General features: G+C 44.4%; 1 protein-coding gene across 2 annotated transcripts in view; it reads right to left on the minus strand.

Moving 5' to 3' along the window:
* ces2b (carboxylesterase 2b) overlaps window positions 1-25,635 on the minus strand; it is a 74,990-nt gene that overhangs the window by 1,497 nt on the left and 47,858 nt on the right. The window contains exons 29-60 of one of the 2 annotated variants that reach the window (XM_080438522.1): window positions 25,431-25,584; window positions 22,768-22,872; window positions 22,584-22,685; window positions 22,314-22,460; window positions 21,827-21,907; window positions 18,671-18,818; window positions 10,959-11,108; window positions 10,794-10,866; window positions 9,947-10,126; window positions 9,653-9,853; window positions 9,392-9,521; window positions 8,728-8,861; window positions 8,400-8,553; window positions 8,012-8,116; window positions 7,820-7,921; window positions 7,566-7,706; window positions 7,356-7,433; window positions 5,438-5,585; window positions 4,871-5,020; window positions 4,703-4,775; window positions 3,034-3,213; window positions 2,733-2,933; window positions 2,506-2,647; window positions 2,286-2,419; window positions 2,031-2,184; window positions 1,779-1,886; window positions 1,265-1,363; window positions 947-1,090; window positions 748-831; window positions 531-663; window positions 282-431; window positions 29-101 (exon numbers count right to left, since the gene is read on the minus strand). In XM_080438522.1, coding sequence (XP_080294648.1) covers window positions 29-101; window positions 282-431; window positions 531-663; window positions 748-831; window positions 947-1,090; window positions 1,265-1,363; window positions 1,779-1,886; window positions 2,031-2,184; window positions 2,286-2,419; window positions 2,506-2,647; window positions 2,733-2,933; window positions 3,034-3,213; window positions 4,703-4,775; window positions 4,871-5,020; window positions 5,438-5,585; window positions 7,356-7,433; window positions 7,566-7,706; window positions 7,820-7,921; window positions 8,012-8,116; window positions 8,400-8,553; window positions 8,728-8,861; window positions 9,392-9,521; window positions 9,653-9,853; window positions 9,947-10,126; window positions 10,794-10,866; window positions 10,959-11,108; window positions 18,671-18,818; window positions 21,827-21,907; window positions 22,314-22,460; window positions 22,584-22,685; window positions 22,768-22,872; window positions 25,431-25,584 — 4,158 coding nt within the window. Of the gene's footprint in view, window positions 1-28; window positions 102-281; window positions 432-530; window positions 664-747; window positions 832-946; window positions 1,091-1,264; window positions 1,364-1,778; window positions 1,887-2,030; window positions 2,185-2,285; window positions 2,420-2,505; window positions 2,648-2,732; window positions 2,934-3,033; window positions 3,214-4,702; window positions 4,776-4,870; window positions 5,021-5,437; window positions 5,586-7,355; window positions 7,434-7,561; window positions 7,707-7,819; window positions 7,922-8,011; window positions 8,117-8,399; window positions 8,554-8,727; window positions 8,862-9,391; window positions 9,522-9,652; window positions 9,854-9,946; window positions 10,127-10,793; window positions 10,867-10,958; window positions 11,109-18,670; window positions 18,819-21,826; window positions 21,908-22,313; window positions 22,461-22,583; window positions 22,686-22,767; window positions 22,873-25,430; window positions 25,585-25,635 lie in introns of both variants that reach the window. The other variant, XM_080438523.1, reaches the window with a different exon arrangement.

A 25,635-nucleotide genomic window follows, 5' to 3' on the forward strand; every position in this document is an offset into this window, starting at 1 on the left:
ATACTGTGTATTGTGAGTTTAATCCTACCCCGTCCGAGCAAAGTTGCCCCAATAGCTCATCATGGTTCTGCTAAGCTGTTCCTCTTCTTCTGTACATGATACTGTAGAGTGATTAAGAAAAATGGTTTAGTGAGGCTTCCGATGTACACTTTCAAAAGGTATTCATTCTTGGAAAGCCAGAGACAAATTAATATTTATTATGTTCCATTAATTTATATAAGTTTGATGATATGCATCCTACAGTATAATAATATGATATAATTATAAAATATTGCACTTACTCCCAAATTCGGCATAGGAAGTGATAAAGCAATTTCCTAATACAGTGATGATTTCATCACCATGGTCTGATCCAACAAAGCTTGGTCTTCTCTCCTGCAGGAATTTGGGTGGATGTTGGTACTCATACAGGTATACAGGAGCACCTGCATCTGGTTGTAGACAAAATGAGATGTGTGCGTTTAATGTTCGAGGCAAACCGGGCTAAGAAGAACCATTCTAAAGATTACATTATTTTATTTCACATTTACCTCTGTGGGAATTTGCAGTCTTAATGGCTGGAATGGTAAAAAGCATGTCCCCAAGCAGCTCTGTAAATCCATCTCTAATTTTCAGTCGATCTCCAGAGGTTCCAAGATATTCATCTGCCACAAGCTCTTTCAGCTTGAGGAAGACAGAAAACATTTAAGGTTATATTGACTGAAAACACCTGGCCATTAAATGAATGTTAGGTAGTGTTTCTCTTACATTGGGATTGGGATAGAACATGGCTAGAACATTCATGACATCTTCCCGGTCCATTCCCTCTGTCCAGTCTGGAGGAGCAAAGAACTAAAAGAGAAAGCAGGTTTTTCTTTTTGTTTGTTTTGTAAAATAACAACATGAGCAAACAATATGTTTTATAAAGACGAAGACTTATGAGTAAAGTAATGTCACATGTACTTACCATAGGGAGTAGCCAGCCCCCTTCATGATTATTAATGCCTGTTATGAAAGGTATTTTAAGAAGTTCATGGTTTTTGTACAGTTCATCCACAGGTTTTGTCAGGAAGTGTCCATCAACAATAACAGGGTATCTTAACATGTTGTCCTTGAGAGAAAAGCATACCAATGTGTAAGAGATTTAAGATTTATTGAAATGAAAATCATTGTCAAACATTTCACTGAGCTCTAATCAAAGATTAAAAATGAGAAATTATATACTGTTTGATCAACTTGTTATATCAGCAGATTATGTCTACTACATCACTTGTACATGTCTAACCTTTTCAATAGTCAGCATTGCATCAATGTCCATGGCTCTCAGGCAGGCAGAAATCATTGTTGAACTTGTGATGTCACAGCCTGATACATTGGCTAATAGCTGGCAATAAAGATCAGAGAAATATATAATTGTAAAGAAGAAAACATATCAATATTGTTCGCATAATTTACTACATATTGTGTATTTACTTATTTTATACACTAAAATGTAAACTCAAGTTCCATATAGGAATGACGTGTCTCCAGTGGGGATCTCTGACTGTACGTGGCATAGTCATCTACAGGGTATTATCTATTATGTATGACTACAAATTTGTAGTCAGGGCGTCATCGACTTCCATTATAAGATTTATTTCAAGGTAATTTCTCAAATACCTACTGACATTGTTCATAAGAAATCTGTCACTGATGGCTCCAGCTGTTTACAAGATTAGCTATACGGACAGACAGACATAGAGTTATAGACGGCTTGACTTCTGAAGACTTCTAAAAAATTAAGTAAACTGCTAAATTACCTGGGCGATGGACAAAGGATCTTGCGGAAAGAATAACATATCTAACGCAGCAGTGCCACTCTCAGCGATTCCTCTGTGAAACAGGCCATCAGACAATGGAGACAGAGCCTGATCATTCAAGAAACACAAAACATGGAATAAATGCCTTCAAACTCATTCAAAAAATATTCCTCTGTGTATTCATTCTTAGGCATTTTCCCTCAGTCATTGAGTTTCAGAGAATATTTTTGTGTGGATTGTAGGCTACTGTACCAGGAGGGATACGCTCACTCCACCAGCAGACTCCCCAAATATGGTGACTGAACCTGGATCTCCTCCAAAGTTGTGGATGTGCTCCTGGACCCATCGCAGAGCTGCCACCTGGTCCAGTAAACCAAAGTTTCCTGAAATCTGTTCATCTCCAGTACTGAAAAGAGCACATGATCAGGAATCGCTAAAACAACTCAGACCAAGGCATAACTTTCCACAGGATGTCATCATACTCACATCATACTACACCTTCCTCACCTGAGAAATCCCAGTGCTCCTAAGCGATATTGGACCAGAACCACAACTACATCCTGGTAAGCAGCCAGGGCAGAACCATCGTACAATGAGGCTGAGCCACTTGTTAGCCCTCCACCATGGATCCAGACCATGACCTAGGAAGTGGAACATTGATTATTTTTATCTTTTGAATTTTACCAATTGCACTCACCAATTCTATGAGAAAGAACTGAGATCTTACTGGGAGTTTGACATCTTGAGCAGCTGTTGCTGCAGTGAAAATGTTGAGGTAAAGACAGTCTTCTGAGATGTCAGGGATATCTGCTGTCATCGCGAATAACATATTTATCATATCCAGAAGAACCTGTTTATTTTGGACACAGCTGTGAAAACAAAACAAAAAATAATTGGAATAATGGAATAAAACTCTATCCAATAAACACCTACTGGACTGCATGAAGGACTTACATGAATGGTTGTTGGGTGGCATCCCTCACTCCTTCCCATCCCTCTGCAGGCTGGGGTGGGGTCAGTCTCAGAGGTCCAACAGGAGGCTTGGCAAATGGAACTCCCAGGTAGACATGGACCCCCGTATCCTTCCCCGTTACGCTCACATGCTCTCCTCTCAGACTTCCCAGTTTTGTGTGGACTACAGGCCCTGTCTTTGGTCTGTGAGACAAGTATTATACAGTGATGCTATAGTGAGTTTCAATCCGGACAAAACCTGATTTTTATAGGTATATTTATAGGTATAAGTACAGGATCATACAGTTCACTGTTCTCCATCTTCTCTCTATGTTGTCTGATCTTCTCAGGAAGGGTTTCAATCATGAAGGTGTAACGGTCCTTCTTCAGGTGCTGGCCAGGTACCTGCTTCATCCCAATTGAGAGGTAGTCTCTCTCTGCTCCATACTGTGGCCAGTGTGCCAGGCCGGCTCCATTAGGTGATCTTCAAACACACAAACAAACACACAGTACAGAAGGGAAGGGTGGTGATACAATTTGAACAGCGTAAAGAACATTAAGTCATTGCGTTGGGAAGCTTGCTAAAATTATATAATATATATTTTATATAGATAATTCTTCATCCTACACACCAAGGTTTCCCTCTTTCTCCACTGTTTTTCACGCTTGCCATCAAAACACTGTCAGAGCCCACCCAACAATCCAAAAGCATAACAATAAGTGGCATTTAATCACCTGACTCTATGCAGACATATATTGTTGCTTGAGAAGACTCTGGCTCAATCCCTGTCATCAGATGTTATGGTGAGTTTTCAGGATACAATTTGAATAATCCCAAATCAACTTGGTTCCTAAAAACAATTGGCCAGACTCACTCTCCCTGCTAACACCATTTTTCATACTTCACCACAAGGATTTAGAATAAGAGATTTAGTTCCATTGAATAATGACTCTCAGTTACTGTACATCCATCCATCTATCCATCTTCAACTGCTTATCTGGAGTCAGGTCGTGGGGGAAATTGTTTCAGCAGAGAACTCCATGACTTCCCTTTCCTGAGCAACATTAGCCACTTCCTCCTGGGAAATCCCGAGGCGTTCCCAGGCCAGTGCGGAGATGTAATCCCCCCATCTGGTCTTTGGTCTGCCAAGAGGTCTCCTCCCAGTGGGACGTGCAGCGAGGACCTCCCTAGGGAGACCCTCAGGAGGCATCCGTACTAGATGCCCAAACCACCTGCCACCTTGGATCCTTTCCAAGGGAAGGAGCAGCAGCTCTACTCTGAGTCTCACGCGGGTGTCTGAACTTCTCACCCTATCTCTAAGGGAGATGCCAGCTAGCCTGGTAAACCCTCCCTCCGGAAATCTCATTTCCATTTGATACTCCTGAAATAAAATACAAATGAGATTTCTGGAGGGAGGGTTTACCAGGCTAGATGCCAGCCACCCGTCTGAGAAAACTAATGTCGGACGCTTGTATCCGTATTCTTTCGATCATGACCCCACTCTTCATGACCATATATGTGAGAGTAAGAAGGAAGATTTTGCCTTATAAATAGTAAATAAAAAGTAATACTAATATGTCCACAGTTGTGTATTGAAGGTCTATTTTCTTGCATCCCACTGAAGCACATGACACTCATGCTCATGTCATGATCATTTTAGTGGTTGTATTTGGTTGTCTTGGAAACATTGTCAGTAAAGCATACCTGTAACTGATTAAAACTCTAATTTATAGAAATTATAGAAAGAAAGATGCCTTCTCAAAACTGGTCAACTGTTTTGTATACAAATACGCTGCGATTTTATTGAGTTTAGTTAAATTAACTTGCATAAAAGCTGAATGTGTTGCTTTACCTTATATGAAAAACCCATTTCTCGGTTGAGTTCCCTTATTGTATTACCAAACATTAAAACATTTTATGGTTAGAATAAGAAGGTGATATTGACAGTAAAGACAACAAAAACGGCATTTACCTTGTATGAGCAAAGTTGCTCCAGTATTTCATCATAATTCTGCTTAACTGTTCATCTTCCTCTGTACATGACTCTGGAAGTAAAATAATTACAGAAATTGTGTTCAAAAACACTATGACTAATAGACAGGTACAATAATGATGAACAACAAAACACTGCTAGTTTTACCTGTTAGCATGACTTGATCTTCTGTGAAACACATTCCAAAAACATAAATAAGATCATCCCCATGATCAGAGCCAACGAAGCTGGGCCTCATCTTCTTGAGTATGCTGGGTGTCTCCTCTAACTCATAGAAGTACACTGGAAATCCTGCATCTGTTTGGAGGATTAAAAAAGTCATTCATTTATACCTTTGGTCTCTTGTAGTGTTTCCCCAGGCAACAAGTTAGCATATTCAAGTCAGGCAGGAAGGTGGAGAGACGGTCAATGAGTTTGATAATAGCCAACAATTAGCATAGGCCTATAGGATAAAGTGGTAAATGGTCTGCATTTAGTGCTTTATAATGTGTGTTACTGTACATTAACACCGGCCTGACTGGAACTACAGGAAACACAGACTGATGGAGGAAGAACTTAGATTGAAGTCGATGTGACAGAAGTGGAAATCACGTAATTATTTTTTTAAATCATAAGAGACAGAATCATGTTTGTTATGTCCTCAATTTCTCAACAGAACCAATTCTGCACCAAAATTGATTCTGTTGATAAATATTATCACCTTTGGTTTCTTACCTCTGTGGAAGTTTGCAGCCTTTATGGCAGGAATGGCAAAGATCGCATCTCCAATCACCTCAGTAAACCCATCTCTAACTTTCACACGATCCCCCGAAGTTCCCATGTATTCATCCGCCATCAGCTCTATTATCCATTGGTCTTCAGGCTAAATCATAGACAGAACATTCAGTAAGGCCTTGAGATATAAAACACCTTGGAAGTGGTGCATGGGAGGAGGATGTGGTCCAAATTGTTGGTCCATCCTGCACAATGCTACTCACTGTCAGGTAGCTACAGTATTGCTGGTTTGGTGAACTTTCAGACTCATGCTAATCCACTGTAGTGCCACACAAGCATTTCAGCTAATCATGTGTACCAACAGGAATCTGGCTTTCCATAGTCTCAGTCAATTAGGAGGGTGGTAATGTTCTACCTGAAAATCCAGTCCTATATTGCGCTGATCAGAGCAATGGTCACTGAGTTATGGTCATGGTCATGGTCGTTTGAAATGTTAGACACTGCTGTAACACTGCTGTAGTGTCCCATATGTGTACAATTCAAGGTGTTTTTTTGTTGGTGTGACAATTGTCATGGCAGACTCCTGAACAGCATTTGTGCCAAGTTTGGTGAGGATTGGAGCAATGGTGTGGGGCCACATGTGGCCTCTGGTTTGACTATTATTATCAATTCAATTTAAAATAGTATACAAAAAGCCTCAGATTTCAAACGTGTTTAAAGGTAGCATAGTGCAGGAAAACAATGATTATGGCAGGACCCTGAACAGTGTTTGTGCAAAGTTTGGTGCAGATTGGCACAACAGTGTGCTTGATGCGACCCCTGGGGGCCACGTGTGGCCCCTGGTGTGGCTAATCTGATGGCAGATCCCTGAACAGTTTGTGCCAAGTTTGGTGAGGATTGGAACAGTTTGGAGTCTGTGGCACGGGGCCCATGGGGGTCACACATGGCCCCTGGTGTGGCTATTCTGATCACAGACCCCTGACCGATGTTTGTGCCAAGTTTGGTGCGGATCGGACCAAAGGTGTGCCTTACTAGTCCGCATGTTATGTTTGTGACGTCCACCGTCCGTCCGCCCACCCACCCTCTATGCAATTTTAACATTTATATTAAGAATTGAAAACAATGAGATACAGTTTCAAGATTCGATGAAGAGTTAATTATGCCGTTTATATATGCATTATTAAGCAACTGTTATACACATATAACGCACTCAGCCAATTCGACTACTTGATCAGAACCAACTACTGAGTTCTAGTATGCATCCCCTATAGCTACCAGTATCTACATTCTTTATGAGACATTCTGTTTGCATTTGGGCATAGTGTATAAAAACTGTATACTTGTTCATATCGTGCATATCGTGCATATTTTCAATATTGCACACAATTGTTCATATTTGTGCAGTACTTTATGTAATGGAGATATCTTAAACTTTGTTACAAACACTGTACTATAATTCTTTGAATTTTAATGACAGATTATTATATTTTGTGTAGGTTTAAAATGCGCTAGTTAGTTAAATTAGTTAGCCTGATACTGTTTGCTCGCTTTAGACTCTGGCTGAATCTACTTTGGCTACTAAAACCACCTATATCAGTATTGTGTTGTCTCAATCTAACCAGGGAGGGAAATCCAAGAATAATTATTAAATTGTGTACAGTATCATGTCCATGTTATTGTAAATCATGTTAACTGAGTACTATCTTACTGGTCTTCTGGCAATTGCACAATACCAGAAATTGCTGGAAGAACAGCAGGGCATACACTCATGTTGCCTCATGCTGTTGACGTAACTATTTTGCAGTATGTTGAAAACATTTTGTTAAATCAAATCTATACAGGGCAGGTATGTTTTAGTTTCTGAACATTTTGGCATGATACCAGACATTGATGCAAGAACTGTGGTGTTATTACTTACATTGGGGTAAAACATGGCCATAAGAGGTAGAGCTTCATGCCGGTCCATTCCATCCACCCAACCTTTAGGAGCCACTAACTGTGATGACAGAACACGGAATTATACATAGATATACAACATGGCTTTATCTCTGGAGAAAATAAATACTATAGGACATAATAAATGGGCTAATCAATAATGATAATTGAAAATACCCCTATATCAACTTACGTTTGGGAGGAGCCACCCTGCTTCATCACTATTGACCCCTAACATGAGAGGCACATTGTGCATTTCATGATTTTCTAAAACCTCCATTCCAGACTTGAGCAGGAATTTCCCATCAACAGTCAATCCAAGTTGTAGCATTGTCTGTAACAGACAAATGTATTGTTTGTATTATTGCATAAAATTGTTTGTATTGTATGACTTAATGAAAAGGACTTATCTGTGGACTTTTATGCCCAAGATCCAGGAAATCTCACCTCTTTTTGAATCTTCACTATGTCATCTTTGGTCAGCTTCATCATACATTCAGCAACCTTCTTTGTGGTAGAACTGTCACAGCCAGACATGTTTGCTACAGTCTACAAAGCACAATAAAGGGATTTATTTATTTGTATTTTATTATAGGCCTACCTTTTATTCATTCATCTATTTGTAGTAGCAGAACTAACCTGGGCTACAAGCAGAGGGTTGGCGGAATACATTTGCTCAATCGCTGCAGAGCCACTCTGTGCTATTGCACCATGAAACAAGCCAGCAGACAATGGAGAAAGAAGCTGCCAATAAAAGATAGAGTTTTAGAGAGCTTACAGGTATGAACTGCAGCTTGACCATCCCTAGTTTACATCAACAGAACCACAATGGAAATAGGCTCTCAGATGTTTTTTTTGTGTGTGTGTTTGTTTAGCCTTTGGACCAATATGTGCAAATGCAATCGTATATGTTTGTGCATATGTTTCCCTCAATTAAGTAAAATATTTCCATTCTACTGAAGTAATTTGTATTGTTAAAAAATCATTAGATATCATTTGTTCGGGTTCTGTGTATGTGTGTTCTTACTAATGCAGATACACTCGCTCCCCCAGCAGACTCCCCAAATATGGTGACGGAACCTGGATCTCCTCCAAAGTTGTGGATGTGCTCTTGGACCCATCGCAAGGCTTCCACCTGGTCCAGTAATCCATAGTTTCCTGGTAAATGTTCGTCTCCTGTGCTTTGTGAGAACAGAGACATTTGTAGAACATTAATCTGGGAACCCATTCGGTAAATAAAAGGATATATATATATATATATATATATATATATATATATATATATATATATATATATATATAATATATATATATATATATAGCATTACATGGTTCTGGGGAGGACCCAGTCTTACCTAACGAGTCCCAGGATTCCAACACGATATTGTATCAGAACAACAACCACATCCTGGTAAGCAGCCAGAGCAGAACCATCATATGCTGATGCAGAACCCATGCTAAATCCTCCTCCATGGATCCACACCATGACCTTAATGACCGAATCAAAAACACATGTAAATACTTAATTACTTATCATATTTCATCTGTTGAAGCCGATACAAATCCTAGATGTACTCTGTCTAAGGATATGAACACTACAGGTTTGCAAGAGTTAAAGACTGAAAGGGCTTTTCGCAACCAATGCCATATCACAGCTTTTTTCCTATTGAAACTGGGGCTAGGTGCGTCTCAGCCAATCACAGTGTTGGGGCGTGTTGTTCACTGACTGAATCAGTCTGCACAACATACAGCATACAGTCCCATCCCCTTGGGCTATGGGATCTAAAGTCCTGCAGGCACTCTGGCTGTGCTGAATCAAGTTTATGTTAATGCATTGCCAATTTCTCAAATAAAATCTTTTCAGAAATATATTGTAGTGTACTTTTTTGACTGTGAACTAAAGTTTGTAACGCTCCGCCCGCCATGATGAGGAAAAAAAACTGTTATATTTCAGCTGGTCTTTAATGCTTAAATATAAATGTTCATTAATCTTTATCGAGTATTGAGTTCAATACTCACAGGCAGTTTACGACTCTCAGAAGGGGTGTAAATGTTGAGATAAAGGCAATCCTCAGATATGTCCGGAAATGTTATTTCCATGGATAGATTGACCGTGAGCATAGGTGCAATACTGGGATCTTGAACACACCTGTAAAATATGCATTTAAGTTGCATGGAATTAATTGTGAGGTGTTATGCCATGCACAGGGATATATGTTTTCTATAGATGCAGCTTATAAACTGTCAAAATGTAATTTACACTAATGTTTTGCCTCTTACATGAATGGTTGTTGGGTGGCATCCCTCACTCCTTCCCATCTCTCTGCAGGCTGGGGTGGGGTCAGTCTCAGAGACCCAACAGGTGGCTTGGCAAAGGGCACTCCCAGGTAGGCATGGACTCCTGCATCCTTCCCTTTAACGCCCACAGACTTGCCTCTCACACTCCCCAGTTCTGTGTGGACTACAGGCCCTGTCTTTGGTCTGTGAGACAAGTATCATACAGTGATGCTGTAGTGAGTTAGCCCAGACAAAACCTACTTTAGTGTATTTATAGGTATAAGTACAGGATCATACAGTTCACTGTGCTCCATCTTCTCTCTATGTTGTCTGATCTTCTCAGGAAGGGTTTCAGTCATGAAGGTGTAACGGTCCATTCTTGGGTGCTGACCAGGTACCTGCTCCATCCCAATTGAGAGGTAGTCTCTCTCTGCTCCATACTGTGGCCAGTGTGCCAGGCCGGCTCCATTAGGTGATCTTCAAACACACAAACAAACACACAGTACAGAAGGGAAGGGTGGTGACAATTTAGAACAGCGTAAAGATTGTTAAGTCATTGCATTGGGAAGCTTGTTAAAATTATATTATATCTTTTTAATATAGATAATTCTTCTTCCTACACACCAAGGTTTTGCTCTTTCTCCACTGTTATTCACGCTTACCATCAAAACACTTGCCATTGCTGTCAGAGCCCACCCGACAACCAAGAGGCATCACAATATCTGAAGTATTACCAATATGTCTCCAGTTGTGTATTGAAGGTCAATTTTAACTAAGTAACTAAATGAGCTTACATCCCCCTGCACCACATGCTCATGTCATGATTTTGTGGTTGTATTTGGTTGTCTTGGAAATATTGTCAGTAAAGCATACTGTACCTGTAACTGATTAAAACCCTAATTATATAACTATTTCATATACAAATACGCTGTGAGTTTATTATGTTTAGCTAAATAAACTTGCATAAAAGCTGAATGTGTTGCTTTATATGAAAAACCCATTTCGCAGTTGAGTTCCCTTATTGTATTAACAAACATAAAACATGTTATGGTTAGAATAAGAAGGTAATATTGACAGTAAAGAGTTATGAAGGCCACAGAATGGATCAACAAAAACTTCTGCACATTGAAGAGTAGACATTTACCTTGTATGAGCAAAGTTGCTCCAGTATTTCATCATAATTCTGCTTAACTGTTCATCTTCCTCTGTACATGACTCTGAAAGAGAGAGAATGATAATGGTGCTCAAAAACACAATGACTAATAGACAGGTACAATAATGATGAACTACAAAACACTGCTTGTTTTACCTGTTAGTATGACTTGATCTAGTGTGAAACACATTCCAAAAACTAAAATAAGATCATCGCCATGATCAGAGCCAACAAAGCTGGGCCTCATCTTCTTGAGTATGCTGGGTGTCTCCTCTAACTCATAGAAGTACACTGGAACTCCAGCATCTGTTTGGAGGTAAAGTTATTCATTTATACCTGGTCTTTGGTCTCTTCTAGTGTTTTCTCAGGCAACAAGTTAGAATATTCAAGTCAAGCAGGAAGATGAGCAGGTGGGGAGACAGTCAAAGAGTTTTATAATAGCCAACAATTAGCATATCTCTGCAGAAACCAGCTACTCCAAAATTTCCATTTTTCAGGAAATGACCAAAACAAAACAAAAAGTGGCGTTTTTGTTCATAATTGATAAGACAATTTGATATCTTGATATTTTGATAAGACACATACAGCTAAATGGACCTCTAAGCTCACAATGAGGTTGTAGGTCAAAAGGGGGTGGAGCCTGGAGTCAACAAACCCAGCTAACTCCACCCTCCTTTGGTGGACTTCGCTGGTTTAGCAGAAAGTTTGAGGTTTGAGTTAGCTGGTTTTGTCAGAAGCGCTTTTTGATACTTTTCATTGGTTCAATATTTTTTTAATCAACACACAAAAAGGGTAAAGGGTGTTCAATAGCACTGATTTATGGAAAAAATGCAAAAGCGGAAAGAATGAGTTTCTGCCGGACAGCAACGATATAGGATAAAGTGGTAAATGGTCTGCATTTAGTGCTTTATAATGGGTGTTAGATTAACAATGGTCTGACTGGAACTACAGGAAACACAGACTGTTGTCAACTGTAGTCCAAGAAGAGTTGAGATTGAAGTCCGTGATGTCACAGTTTTGGAAATCACGTTCAAAATAAATAGATAAAAATCATAAAACACAAAAAAATCATGTTCTTCTTCATTTTGAGTCGTGAGGCACTCACTATGGGAAACAGCGCCATCTGGCGATGCAACAGAGCTACACAATACGCTCCCGGGGCCCAAGTATTGGGCAAGAGGGTATGTCACGTGACCGGCCGTCCTTCCCCTTTCTGGAAGGCCCGGTCGTGACGTAATACTTCCTCTTCAGTTCCTCTGTTTGACAGATGCACAAGGCTACACGCTTTTAAAAACTGAAAAGAACATTTATTCAACTCATCTTCGATTTCCTTGGACCACGAGAGAAACCAGCTATAACCCTCAAAGCGGAGATTCGGATTAATCTCCCACGGGTTTTTTCTCGCGTCGGAAAAACAACTTTAATTCAACTTCTTCTTGCCTCGTGGTGAGTTAGCCTGCTAACCGGCTTTAGCTGCTACTTAGCCCCTGTTAGCCGCTAGCTGCTACTAGCTTAGCTGTTCGGCTACAGCCACAGCCACTAGCACCCCTCCCTAAGCTAACTCCCCGTATAGAGCTGTTAGCTTAGCCCCACCACCACACAATGGCCTCCTACAAAGGCGTCTCTCACTACGAGGGCCCTCTGCCAGCGAGAGAATGCGGACTCCCCGACTGCTCCGCCACTATTGCCGGGGATGACCCACACCGTATTTGTATTGGCTGTCTCGGTATAGCTCACGCGTTTAACGCGCTCTCCGACCCCGTTTCCTTCTGCGGAGCCTGCTCTAGCTACTCGGAGAGGTTCCTGAGAGCTCGATACGGCCAGGCCAGGGCCTGTGCAGGGAATGCTGGCGGGGCTAGCGCTATTCTGTTAGCCCCGCAGCAACCCTCACGCACCCCCACCCCAACCTCAGCTGCTGCGAGCGGTGGATCTCAACGCTCACAGCGCTCCGCTGATACTAGCATGCCACCTCCTACCGCCTCGGGCCCTGCGGAGAGCGGAGCTAGCTTCTCACAGGGCCGCGGAAAACAAGCAGCCATTACCGCCATGGGCCCCCACAGCACCAGGCTCTCTCCCCCTCTCCCCCCCCCCACCCGAACTGTTTCTCCCCAGCGGCGAACTCCAGCTGGAGGACGAACACTACGCCATGGAGGGGGACTACAACGAGGAGGAAGAGTACGAGGAGGGCGATTAAAACGAGGAGGAATACGACGATGAGGAGCTCCCTTCTGCTCAGGACTCCTCGGATGTCGCCATGCTTAGCCCGGGACGGGCTGCTTCCAGCACCCCCGTCCCCCCCCTCTTCTCTCCCTCTCTCTCTCCAGGCTCCTACGGACCAGGGTCACCAGGCTAACGAGGCCCCGAGCGCTCCTAAGCTCTCCGTCTATACAGCCTTCGAACGGGCGGCGCTCAGATGCGGCCAGCAGCTCCAGGTAGAGGAACCACGGGCCTCCACCACTGCAGCTACACCCTCGTTCCCGGGCATGGTCGCCCAGGAGCCTCGCCGCCCGCGGACCAGAAAGCTCCCAGTGGCCACAGGCTTCAAGGAAGCTCTTCAGTCCTCCTGGAAGGGCCACACTGACCCATCTGGGCTCAACTTCGACATCGGAGTAGCAGGGGGGGTGGGACTGGGACTCAGTCTCCCCCCCATGGACTCCGTTCTGGCTGAGGTGACACTTGCCCATTTGTTCCTCCCAATGTCAGGCAGGCATAGGAGGAGACACAACACTGCCAGCCGCTCCACCCAGAGCTGCACAGTCAGGCTGGAGGGACGCGGACCCCCCCCATTTTGACGGGGAAGAGACAGGGATCGTTTTTGCATCTCGAGGACAGAGTCATGGACCACTCCTCCACAGCCAAAAAACAAAGAATGTCGCACATTTCTGTGAGGTCTGTAATGCAATACCCTGTAATTGTTCCAATAAATTTGTTAAAAGTTACAAAACCTTGTCTTATTCCAACCCTGCATGTAGACCAGGGAGAGCGGGAGCCGCCTACATGGCGGCCTCCCGTTCTCAGTGGTCTCCCTATGAGCCCACAGTGCTCGGTAAACCCTTTTATCAGTTTTCTGAACACTTGTGGGACAAACCTACTGAATGTATCTACACCAATGCAGAAAATAAAGTCACCAATGCAGGTAATAAAATCAGTATCACCCCTGTCCGCCAGAGGGCGCCTTTGCACCTTGGTACAGGGGTCACGCCGGTTTTGCCTCCCAATCCTCCCATCCGAGAGAGGGCGCCAAAACGCCACTTTAGTGAGAGGTTTCCACAAGATGGCCGCACGGAAGGTAGGCAAGATGACTACAATGACTACAACCTGTCCAGACCGGAGGTTGAGGTCAGGGAGGCATCGCGTGCTAACCTGACTCTGCCAGATGGGGGCGGTATTGAGTAACTAGTTTCTCAAGACAGCATACATCTGAGATCGCTCAGGGGGTTGCGCTAACATCGAACCGCTCCCGTTTCGAACCAATCAGCGTGAGCTAAGGGCAGGATATGTGCGAAAACGGATGTGACGCCATATAAAGGCGGCTGTTGTGTTGTAGTTTTTTCTCTCGTCAACATGGCCGCTACCATAAGCAACACTGATATGACGATAGATGCTGCAATAACATCAGTTATTTCTCAACTGGACAATATTTCTTCGTTGAAAGAAGAGCAAACAATAGCATTGAAGGCTTTTCTGCGTGGAAAAGATGTATTTGCTCTCCTCCCGACTGGCTTCGGCAATAGTTTAATTTACCAACTAGCACCACTGGTAGTGAAAGTACTGGGGACGAAGCCGAAGCCTATATTGATCGTGGTGTCTCCTTTGACTAACCTGACGCTTCCAGATCCAAGAAGCTTTCGTCACACATTTGTTTCTTGAGAAACTAGTTACTCAATACCGCCCCCATCTGGCAGAGTCAGGTTAGGTGAAATACTGGACTACGATGTTGACTTCCTGGTGTCGCGCCTACCATACGTCACGTAGACACGTCAATATGATTGGTTGTGTTTGCACGCCCACACGGTGATAGACAGACGGTCCCATCCAATCATGTATGTTCTTGAAAAAAGTATCTTGAAAAAAAGGAACAGCCCCTTCATCGAATTGGCTCCCGAGAGCCCAGATCCAAATAAGCTGAGAAACAAATGTGTGACGAAAGCTTCTTGGATCTGGAAGCGTCAGGTTAATCGCGTGCGGGGTCACGTGACTTCCTTGAATCTCCCAGTCAGTCATTTAACGCCTATACCGTCTCTAGTGGGCACCACACGTATGGTCCCACCGGAGCGATCGGCCACGTCACTAGTTTCCATGACAACGACCGAACGGTTTGTGGGACAAGTGACAGCAGCACCCCTCCCCCACCCTCTAGCTCGCTGCTTGGCGCAATGGAAAGCTTGTCACCCGTCACCTTGGGTGCTTCGCACCGTACAGAAGGGTTACAAGATACAATTCTCCGCGAAACCTCCTATGTCAGACAAGGTAGGAGCGGCGATAACCTTACGAGAGGAGGTTCTCTCCCTCCTAAGAAAAGGCGCCATCAGAGAATTATCTCCGGATCAGAAACGACTGGGTTTCTACTCGAAATATTTTCTGGTCAAGAAGAAGGGGGGGGGGGGTGTACGACCCATCCTGGATCTGAGAGGTCTCAACAAATTTCTAACGAAATTCAAGTTTCGCATGCTGACGACTGCGACGTTATTACGCACGGTGCGTCAGGGCGACTGGTGGACCAGCATAGACCTGAAGGATGCTTATTTCCACATTCCTGTCTACCCACCGCACAGAAAAGCTCCGTTAAGGAGACAGGGGATACGTCTGTCGACTTACATCGACGACTGGCTCTTGGCAGGAGTCTCCAGCCAAGAGGTGGCGAGACACACAGAGATTGCTATCTCGCATCTGACGTCGTTGGGTTTCACCATAAATTTTCAGAAGAGCGTGCTGATTCCATGTCAACAAACCTCTTTCATAGGGATTTCACTGGATTCAACTACGCTGGTGGCACGCCTATCCAAGGAGAGGATAGACAGTTTCCTAGCCTGTGTGAGGTCTTTTCGAGTAGGAAAGAAAGTCACGTACAGGCTGTGCATGCAGGCAGCAGGTCTCATGGCTTCGGCCATACACCTGGTCCGCCTAGGCAGGCTCCTCATGAGACCTTTTCAGAGGTGGGTGCGGGATCTCAACATCCCGCCCACCATGGGGTCTCGAGGGGTCGTGGTGTCTCCACGTTGCATGGAGGCACTCGAACCGTGGTCACACGCACTTTTTCTGGCAGAGGGTGTCAGTGTGGGTGCGGTGATTTCACGGAAGGTTGTCACGACGGACGCCAGCCTAACAGGCTGGGGCGCCGTTCACGAGGGCCATGCAGCCAGGGGAGTGTGGGACTCAAGGTTCAAGGTTCAAGTTTATTAATGTCCCAGAAGGGCAATTGGGTTTACAGCCAGAGTAGTAGTAGTAGTTTAAAACATACAGACAGTCTACAACTGGCCCACATCAACTACCTGGAGCTGATGGCGGTGCTTCTCGCTCTCAAGTGGTTCGAGGCGCGCATCAGCGGTTGTCATGTCCTGGTCAGGACGGACAACACGACGACCATGTGCTACATCAACAAGCAGGGAGGCTTAGGCTCCCGAGTGTTGGATAACCTGGCGCGCGAGCTGACGATGTGGTGCGACTCGTGCCTGCTGTCGATCCAGGCGGTCCATGTCCCAGGCCTCCTGAACAGCGGGGCAGATCTGCTGTCCAGGGGCAGATATTGGTACACGGATTGGTCACTCAATCCGAAAGTGGCGGACATGATTTGGACCAGGTTCGGCCGACCACAAGTCGATTTGTTTGCCTCAGCAGAGAACGCGAAGTGCTCTCGCTTTTTCTCAGTGAAGGCGACGGACCTCTCGTTGGGGCTGGACGCGTTGGCTCACAGCTGGCCGAGGGGACTGCTGTATGCATTCCCGCCGCTGGAACTGATCCGCCCAACGTTAGAGAGTAGCTCCAGCGTGGGGCGTTTGGAGGTCAGAGATAACTCCTCTCCTTTACGCAGAGCCGTGGCGCCTCCCTCCAATCGAGGACCTGCTGCGACAAGCAGGGAACGAGATCAAGCACCCCAGCCCCCGGGACCTGGACCTGTGGGTCTGGCCCGTGAGAGGGCCAACTTAGACTCGTGTGGTTTCCCCCTGACGTGGTAGCTACCATTCAGGGGTCCAGGGCCGGATCTACGAGGGCTGCCTATGACATTAAATGGAATATTTTTGTGTCATGGTGCCGGGAACAGTCACCGGTGGTGGTGGCTTTTCGGGCTCCGGTGCGCAGCATCCTTATTTTCCTACAAAGCAGGTTAAATCAGGGCTTGGCTTTCTCGACGGTCAAGGTGTACCTGGGGGCCATTTCCGCCTGCCACGAAGGTTTCGATGTCGGGACGGTTGGCAAACATCCCTTGGTGCGACGTTTTATGGGCGGCGCCAGACGGGCCAGACCGACTAACAGGCCTCTGTTTCCGGCCTGGGATTTGGCGGTGGTGCTGAATGCACTTTGCCTCTCTCCTTTTGAGCCTCTCGAGACTGCGAGCCTGAAAATAGTGAGTCTTAAGACGATCCTCCTGGTGGCCCTGTCTACGGCCAAGAGAGTTAGTGACCTGCATGCACTCTCGGTAAGTTCGGAGTGCTTGAGGTTCTCTGGTGATGACAGGAGGGTTCTGTTGAAACCTAACCTGGCATTTGTTACCAAGACCGGGGTGGTAGCACCGGCTCCGGTCGAGTTGGTAGCTTTTCATCCACCTCCTTTCGCTTCGGCGGAGGATGAGCGGTTGCATTGTCTTTGTCCAGTGAGGGCCCTGAGGCTCTACTGTCGGGAGACGGCGGCCAGCAGGTCGTCTACGCAGCTGTTTGTCTCCTATGGCCGCGGTGACCAGCGGAAGGCGGTTGCCAAGCCAACGCTTTCCAGGTGGATAGTTGAGGCTAGAGGGCTTGCCTATACTAGTGGCGGGACCCCAGTACCTGATGGACTGAGGGCTCACTCGACTAGGGGGGTGGCTGCATCCTGGGCCCTCTCTAGGGGGGTTTCGGTCCAGGAGATTTGCACGGCCGCTAACTGTTCGTCACCTTCGACCTTTGCGGCCTTTTACAGCCTGGACGTGGCGGCCTCCTCAGTGGCGCACGCAGTCCTGGGCGTGGCAGCCTCATCTACTTGAGGTGCCTTCTCCTCCTGATGTACTCCTGGGGGCTGACCATCTGTCGGTCTCGGGAGCAGGGGGCCCTGTTCCCTTGTTGAGGGGTTGGTAGGTGACGGACCTTGTTGTCTATTAGCTGAATAAGGCAGACTTCGGTCTGACAGGGCCTCCTTTATTTGTTCCCTTATGCCGCGTCCGGGCCCGATGGGTCTGGGCGCCCCAGAGGTCAGGGCCGGAGGGGGCATGTGCGGTTTTTCTTTCAGGGATTGAACGTTTTTAACGCTTCCGGAGGGTTTATAGATCCCATAGTGAGTGCCTCACGACTCAAAACGAAGAAGAACTAGAGGTTACGTATGTAACCCCGGTTCTTTTAGTTTAGGAGTGAGGCACTCACCAAACACCCCTTTTGTTTCGCCACTGCAAACAGAGGAACTGTGTTAAGAGGAAGTATTACGTCACACCCGGCCCAATATGGCCTTCCGGAAAGGGGAAGGACGGCCGGTCACGTGACATACCCTCTTGCCCAATACTTGGGCCCCGGGAGCGTATTGTGTAGCTCTGTTGCATCGCCAGATGGCGCTGTTTCCCATAGTGAGTGCCTCACTCCTAAACTAAAAGAACCGGGGTTACATACGTAACCTCTAGTTTCTTATGTCCTCAATTTCATTAAAACAGGATTTTGGTGCAAAATCAGTTCTGTTGAAAAACTTACCTCTGTGGAAGTTTGCAACCTTTATGGCAGGAATGGCAAAGATCACATCTCCCATCATCTCAGTAAACCCGTCTCTAACTTTCACACGATCCCCAGTCGTTCCCATGTATTCATCAGCCAACAGCTCTGTTATCCATTGGTCTTCAGGCTAGATCATAGACAGAACATTCAGTAAGGCCTTGACATATAAACAGTAGTGTAAAGTAACTAAGTACATGTACTCAAGTGCTGTACTTAAGTACTATTTTGAGGTATTTTTACTTTACTGGAGTATTTTAAATTTTCAGTACTTTTACTTGTACTCCACTTCTTAGAGAGAAATATTGTACTTTTACTCCAATACAATTCTTTGAAAACTTAATTTTGATTATTATTATAAAACATACATTAACCACTTCAGCCCTATTTACATTTCGGCCATTTGAAAATGGCCATCTACAAGCTCACAATGTGTCGCGATGTAACGCATTGTGAGCTTAGATCTGCTATTTTCAAAAGATTTTTATACATTTGAAAACTGAAATGGGACATTCTGCATGATGAGTACTTTTACTTTTGATACTTTAAGTACATTTTGATGCCAATACTTTTGTACTTTTACTCAAGTAGATTTATAATTCCGGACTTTTACTTAACAGAGTATTTCTACATTGCAGTATTGATACTTTTTCTTAAGTACAAGATTTGAGTACTTTTACCACCACTGCATATAAAACACCTGAGAAGTGTTGAATGGGGGGAGGATATGGATGTGGTCCAAAAACACAATATGTGTGCGTGCGTCTGTGTGTGCGTGTGTGTGTGTGTGTGTGTGTGTCTGTCTGTGAGCAGCTAATTTCGGCACCTGTGGCTTGATCGCAGTGAAACTGTGCGCACACACTCCCTGGATGCCAGAGCAGTACCTCTGCCACAATGTTTTCACATGGGCCTGTTATAGCGCACTAGAAGGCTGATTTTTGCTAAACACATTTTTGGACAGTAGGCTACTCCTACAGATTTTGTCCAAACATCACCCAAATTGGTACACAGTATATCTATAGTCATTCAATGAAATGGGTCTTTCGGATTTTTCATATTCCATCCTGATTGGCTAAGATTGGCTTCCAAAGTTTGCAGGGGTGCTCCGTTATGAACAAAATGCCTCAAATCATGAACACACTGTGAAATTTCCGTGACATTTTGCATGCACATTCCCACTAGGCCGAGGAAGAAATGCCACATTTTCAAATCAGCCTCATGGTGGCGCTGTAACAGGCCGATTTGTATTTTGCACCGATCAGCACCGAACTGCACCGATCTGTGTAAAACTGTGTATGCGAGAGCTGACTGAGCAAGCTCGGTCAGGTTTCGACTGCTGATATCGGGACCCTTTCTTACATGTGGTACATTTATTTTTGTCTGAATACAGCGCATATCCACTATAGGCCCTATTACTGCAGCTCAAAATGCAGACACAAAATGTGGGACTGTGCGCGCACACGTGAGTGTGGTTCGTCTCATTCAAACACCAGCTGAAAATTATGATGATTATGATGATGAAACATTGGATTACTTTGTGGATGCGCAAGGCTTGTGTGGCTATCCTACAGCAGACTACTCGAACAGAAATGACAGGCTTACATTCTTTTCCTAATCATTCTAGCTATTTATTATATTATATTGATCATTAGTTGAAGCTAAATGATATGGCCCTGTGCACATTGCGCTGCCGCCTGACAAGTGTTTATTGTTTTAATTAACATTAAATATGAAAGATATGATACACCAAAATAGTTTAAATACTGATAACCTTCTGCCCATGCCCTAGCACCCTGCAGTGCAGTAGTTATCTTGATAATGTCTCAAATGATTTAAGCATGAACATGTTCACGTGTTTGTTGTTGAAAAACACTTCAAGCCATAGGCTATTTTTAGCACCATATAGTAGCCGTCTGTCGGTGTTGGCTCTCAGGTGCACTGCCAGGTGCAGTTAGCAACTTTTTTTCCCCACACCTTCCAGTCTGTTGTAATCTGTAGTAGTCTGTTTGGTGGAGAGAGCTACCTTAACACATGGCACTCAGCCAATTAGACTGCTTGATCAGAACCAGCTACTGAGTATAGTATGCATCCCCTATATAGCTACCAGTATCTTCATTCTTTGATGAGACATTCTGTTTGCATTTGGGCATAGTGTAAAAAACGTATACTCGTTCATATCGTGCATGCACATATCTCACAATGGACCTTTCAATATTGCACACAATTGTTCATATTCATGCAGTACTGCATGGAGATATCTTAAACTTTGTTACACACACTGTATATGTGTAGGTATTGTATGTAGTTTTCAATGGCAGATACTTATATTTGGTGGAGGTTTAGTATAGTTAGTGTTGCCAAGACGACGATGACGATAGGATAATCGTCCCGATTAAGGACGTAACGCCAGTATGACGTCGCCCTAAGATCATACGACACCATGTCACACCTATAAGTACAGCGGAACGCGGGAGCGGACGCAGACCAGCTTTAGGATAATAACCTGAAGAGTATCTGGAGACTTGAGATAGAGCCATACCTAGGAGAGCCATACCTAGGAGAGCTATACTCAGATAGAGTTGTACCTGGAAGAGTTATTCCCAGAGGAGCTATACCTAGAATCTCATAGTCGGCTGAGCCGCTCGTCTCAGCCCCAGCCAGCCATACTGCCAGCCATACTGCCAGCCAGCCATACTGCGACAGTCACAGCCAATAGTGCCTAAAGATACAGTCCTTAATACCACATTGAAGTCGTAACAGAGTCCTCTGTTACAGTTAGTCTTACTGTTCGCTTTAGTCTCTGGTTGAATCTACTTTGGCTACTAAAACCACATAAGTCAATATTATGTTGTCTCCATCTGAGCAGGGAGAGAAACCCAAGAATAGCGATTAAATTGTGTACAATTCATGTTATTGTAAACTGTGTTAACTGAGTACTGATAACTGGTCTTCTTGCAATTGCACAATACCAGAAATTGCTGGAAGAACAGCAGGGCATACTCATGCTGCCTCATGCTGTATTTTGCAGTATGTTGAAAACATTTTGTTAAATCAATTCTACGGCAGGTATGTTTTAGTTTCTGAACATTTTGGCATGATACCAGACATTGATGCAAGAACTGTGGTGTTATTACTTACATCGGGGTATGCAAACATGGTCATAATCGGTACAGCTTCATGCCGGTCCATTCCATCCACCCAACCTTTAGGAGCCATGAACTGTGATGACAGAACACAGAATTATACATAGATATAGAACATGGCTTTATCTCTGGAAAAAATAAATATATAGGAGATATGGGCTAATCAATAATGATATTTGAAAATACCCCTCGCACTTATAATTTCCTGTATGTTCCTCCATATAGTTAAACTCTCACTCTGAGTTACTGATAAGAAATGCATGAGCATGCCAGGCTTAAGAGCACCATGCGTGCAGTGACGTGTGGCAAGAGACATGAACAACAAAAACAGGACTCCTTCACAAACCCTAAATCAGAAGAATCCTGCTTCTAATGAATCATGCGCTAAATTATTTCAGCCAGTGTGTGTGCGTGCGTGCGAGCGTGCGTGTGTGCGTGCGTATGTGTCCAAATCTGATAGTAAGTAGGTTATATCAACTTACGGATGGGAGGATCCAACCTGCTTCATCGGTATTGAACCCAATCATGAGAGGCACATTGTGCATTTCATGATTTTCTAAAACCTCCATTCCAGACTTGAGCAGGAATTTCCCATCAACAGTCAATCCAAGTTGTAGGATTTCTTCATTCTGTAACAGACAAATGTATTGTTTGTATTAATATATAATATTGTATATTTTTGTTTGTATTGTATGACTTAATGAAAAGGACTTATCTGTTGACTTTTATAGCCAAGATCCAGGACATCTCACCTCTTTCTGAATATTCACTATGTCATCTATGGTCAGCTTCATCATACATTCAGCAACCTTCTCTGTGGTAGAACTGTCACAGCCAGATATGTTTGCTACAGTCTACAAAGCACAATAAAGGGATTTTTTACATTTGTACATTATACCTTTCATTCATTCATCTGTTTGTAATAGCAGAACTAACCTGGGCTACAAGCAGAGGGTTGGCGGAATTGAGAATTTCCATTGCTGCAGTGCCACTCTGTGCTATTGCACCATGAAACAAGCCAGCAGACAATGGAGAAAGAAGCTGCCAATAAAAGAGAGAGTGTTAGAGAGCTTACAGGTATGAACTCCTTGGAAGATGGGGCGGGTATGGGGGTGGGGTGGAGCATTAGTATGGTGGTATCAAGGGCCCAGCATTGGCCTTTGAAATTTAGTCTACTAGAAGTTCAACCCGCTGCGCGGGCCTCACATCTAGTGTGACGTATCGCCCACTTTGTAGCACAGATCGGGCAGATGCACTCATAGACATATAAAGGTAGACGCCTCCTCTGGCTCTGAAGCGCTTCCGCTTCCGGGGCGGCAGCTGGAAATTTCCGCGTGCGTCACAGAAGGGGGCGTTCAGTAGCCTAGGCCAATCAGAGGCAGGTGGGGGCGGGACAACTAGATTCTGACAAGTCCTGGAAAAGACGCGCTGTGGTTGGCCAGTAGTAAACACGCTGTGATTGGCCAGTGGCCGTTCCCCCCGGAAATATGGCGGCCTCCATACCAAACAGGTCGCTCCAACGAACTGCAGAGGCCAATGAGGTATCTAGGTTTCTATATCTATGGATGCACTCTCTCCAAGTAAACGATGTACACGCTCATCACTGTAATATTAGGGGAGCGTGTATTCCATAGCCTCTCTCTCTCCTAGCCTTGAGTAGCCAGACTATATCACTGCGTGGATATGACTCTGGTGCTTCCATGAGGACGTTTTTTTTCCCAAGGGGCGGGATCAAAACAATGGCCCTCGATGCAATTGGTTAGACCTACAACCAACTACCAATTACAGTCTCCCATATACGAATACTGGGCCCTTATTGGTCACTCACGTCTTCTGGAGCAGGAAATGGATTCTCTATGGAGCGGTGCCAGACCCAAATCGCAGAGTGCAATTTCTTTTTGCACTCGCAGATTCGTCTGGTCCCAGGCTATCTCTCTCCCTCCCTCCGTCTCTCTCTGTCTCCCTCCTTCCCGCCGCTCCCTCCCTCCCGCCGTGTTCTCCGTGACATGATGATTAGTTTGTGTGAGAAAATAGAGCTTCTCAAGTCAACGTGTTGTGCGTAGCATGAGTCGTACTGAAAACAACAGTGGAATAAGATTAGATTAGATGTCTTTATCCACAAGGGAAATTTGTTTTGCTCAGGTCAATGCATACATTCAACAAGACAATACACAAATAATCCGTATGAGCGGCCAGCGTGAGTAGGGGTGTGTACACACACACACACACACACACACACACACACACACACACACACACACACACACACACACACACACACACACACAGACACACACACACACACACACACAGCAGAGGTTTGTCGCCCGTGATTGGCTTAGCCTGCGTTGCCAGGTGTGCTTATTGTGTAAGCGATGTTCGGCTTATTTGGGCGTTTATTTTGGGCCCGTTTTCTTGGCCCACGGCAGCGCTTGTTTCTCGCCCGTTTCACAGATGTGGCAACGCTTATTTCTTGCACATGATTGGCTTGTGAAAGTAGTGAGCATTTTGACGTTGCACACATCCAGGAAGTACACTGCGTGCTGAAATATTGCAAAGATTTTATGATTATAAGAAGTGGACACATGTGTAGGTGGAAAATAAAGTAGATGTTCCTGTCAGAAAAGGCATGAGCGATTTTTGTAGCAAGTTGGGAGAGAATTAGAGCACTGCTTTGGCCGTGAGTTGTACCTAAATGTTTGGGTGAAAAACATTTTTGCACCCAAACAAAGAACATTTTTCTTCTTTCTATCATCATGATATGCGTTTTGGTAAATGATGGTCCCATTTATTTTAAATTTGACGATAAAGTAGGGTATGCTCTATAGGCCGGGTTAATTTGATTGACAAGCTACACAAAAAATAGCATTCATTCTCCGCCCCCGCTCTTGATTGACAAGTTACCCAACCAATATTGGTATGGTTGCATTGCGCAGGATATGACGCGATATAGAAAGATGGCTTGCATCACAAAGTGAACGATTCTTCTGAAATATGCAATTAATCTGCTGTACTATTGGAAGATAGGGGGTATGGGGGGTGGGGGAGTGTGTGGGGGGTCGGGGTATGGGGGGGTCTTACAGGTAGGATGGGGCCAAATGCCCGAAGGACACTTTTTCTTGTGGTGAGTAATTGCTACTGTAACACTCGATCTCCACACTGCTCTTAATCAACATGGTAACACCATGGGGAATTGGGGATAAAATCTCTAATAACAATACAATAAATGTAATCATATATTGGTCAACATAACCATGGCTTTAAATCATGACACCCGTCCCTGATGCTAAACACCACTTTGTACATTAGTTATGTTATCTGAGAGAAATACCAAGTGGAAGCAAGAGAGGAGGATAATGCCACCATTTAAATAGGCTCTCAGTTGTTTTTGTGTGTGTTTGTTTATCCTTTGGACTAATATGTGCAATCGTATACTTTTGTGCATAATTATGTTTCCATCATTAAAGTAGTCTGAAAGGCATAGCTCTTGAAAGTATGGAAAAATATTTCCTAAGCCATTCTATTTACTACTGAAGATTCATATTGTTAATACATCATTAGATATCATTTGTTCAGGTTCTGTGTATGTGTGTTCTTACTAATGCAGATACGCTCACTCCACCAGCAGACTCCCCAAATATGGTGACGGAACCTGGATCTCCTCCAAAGTTGTGGATGTGCTCTTGGACCCATCGCAAGGCTTCCACCTGGTCCAGTAATCCAAAGTTTCCTGGTAAATGTTCGTCTCCTGTGCTTTGTGAACAGGGACATTTGCAGAATATAAATACATCCAGTTTGAAACAG

The sequence above is a fragment of the Gymnoscopelus braueri genome (assembly GCF_963280865.1).
Source record: "Gymnoscopelus braueri genome assembly, chromosome: 9".
Taxonomy (NCBI): domain Eukaryota; kingdom Metazoa; phylum Chordata; class Actinopteri; order Myctophiformes; family Myctophidae; genus Gymnoscopelus; species Gymnoscopelus braueri.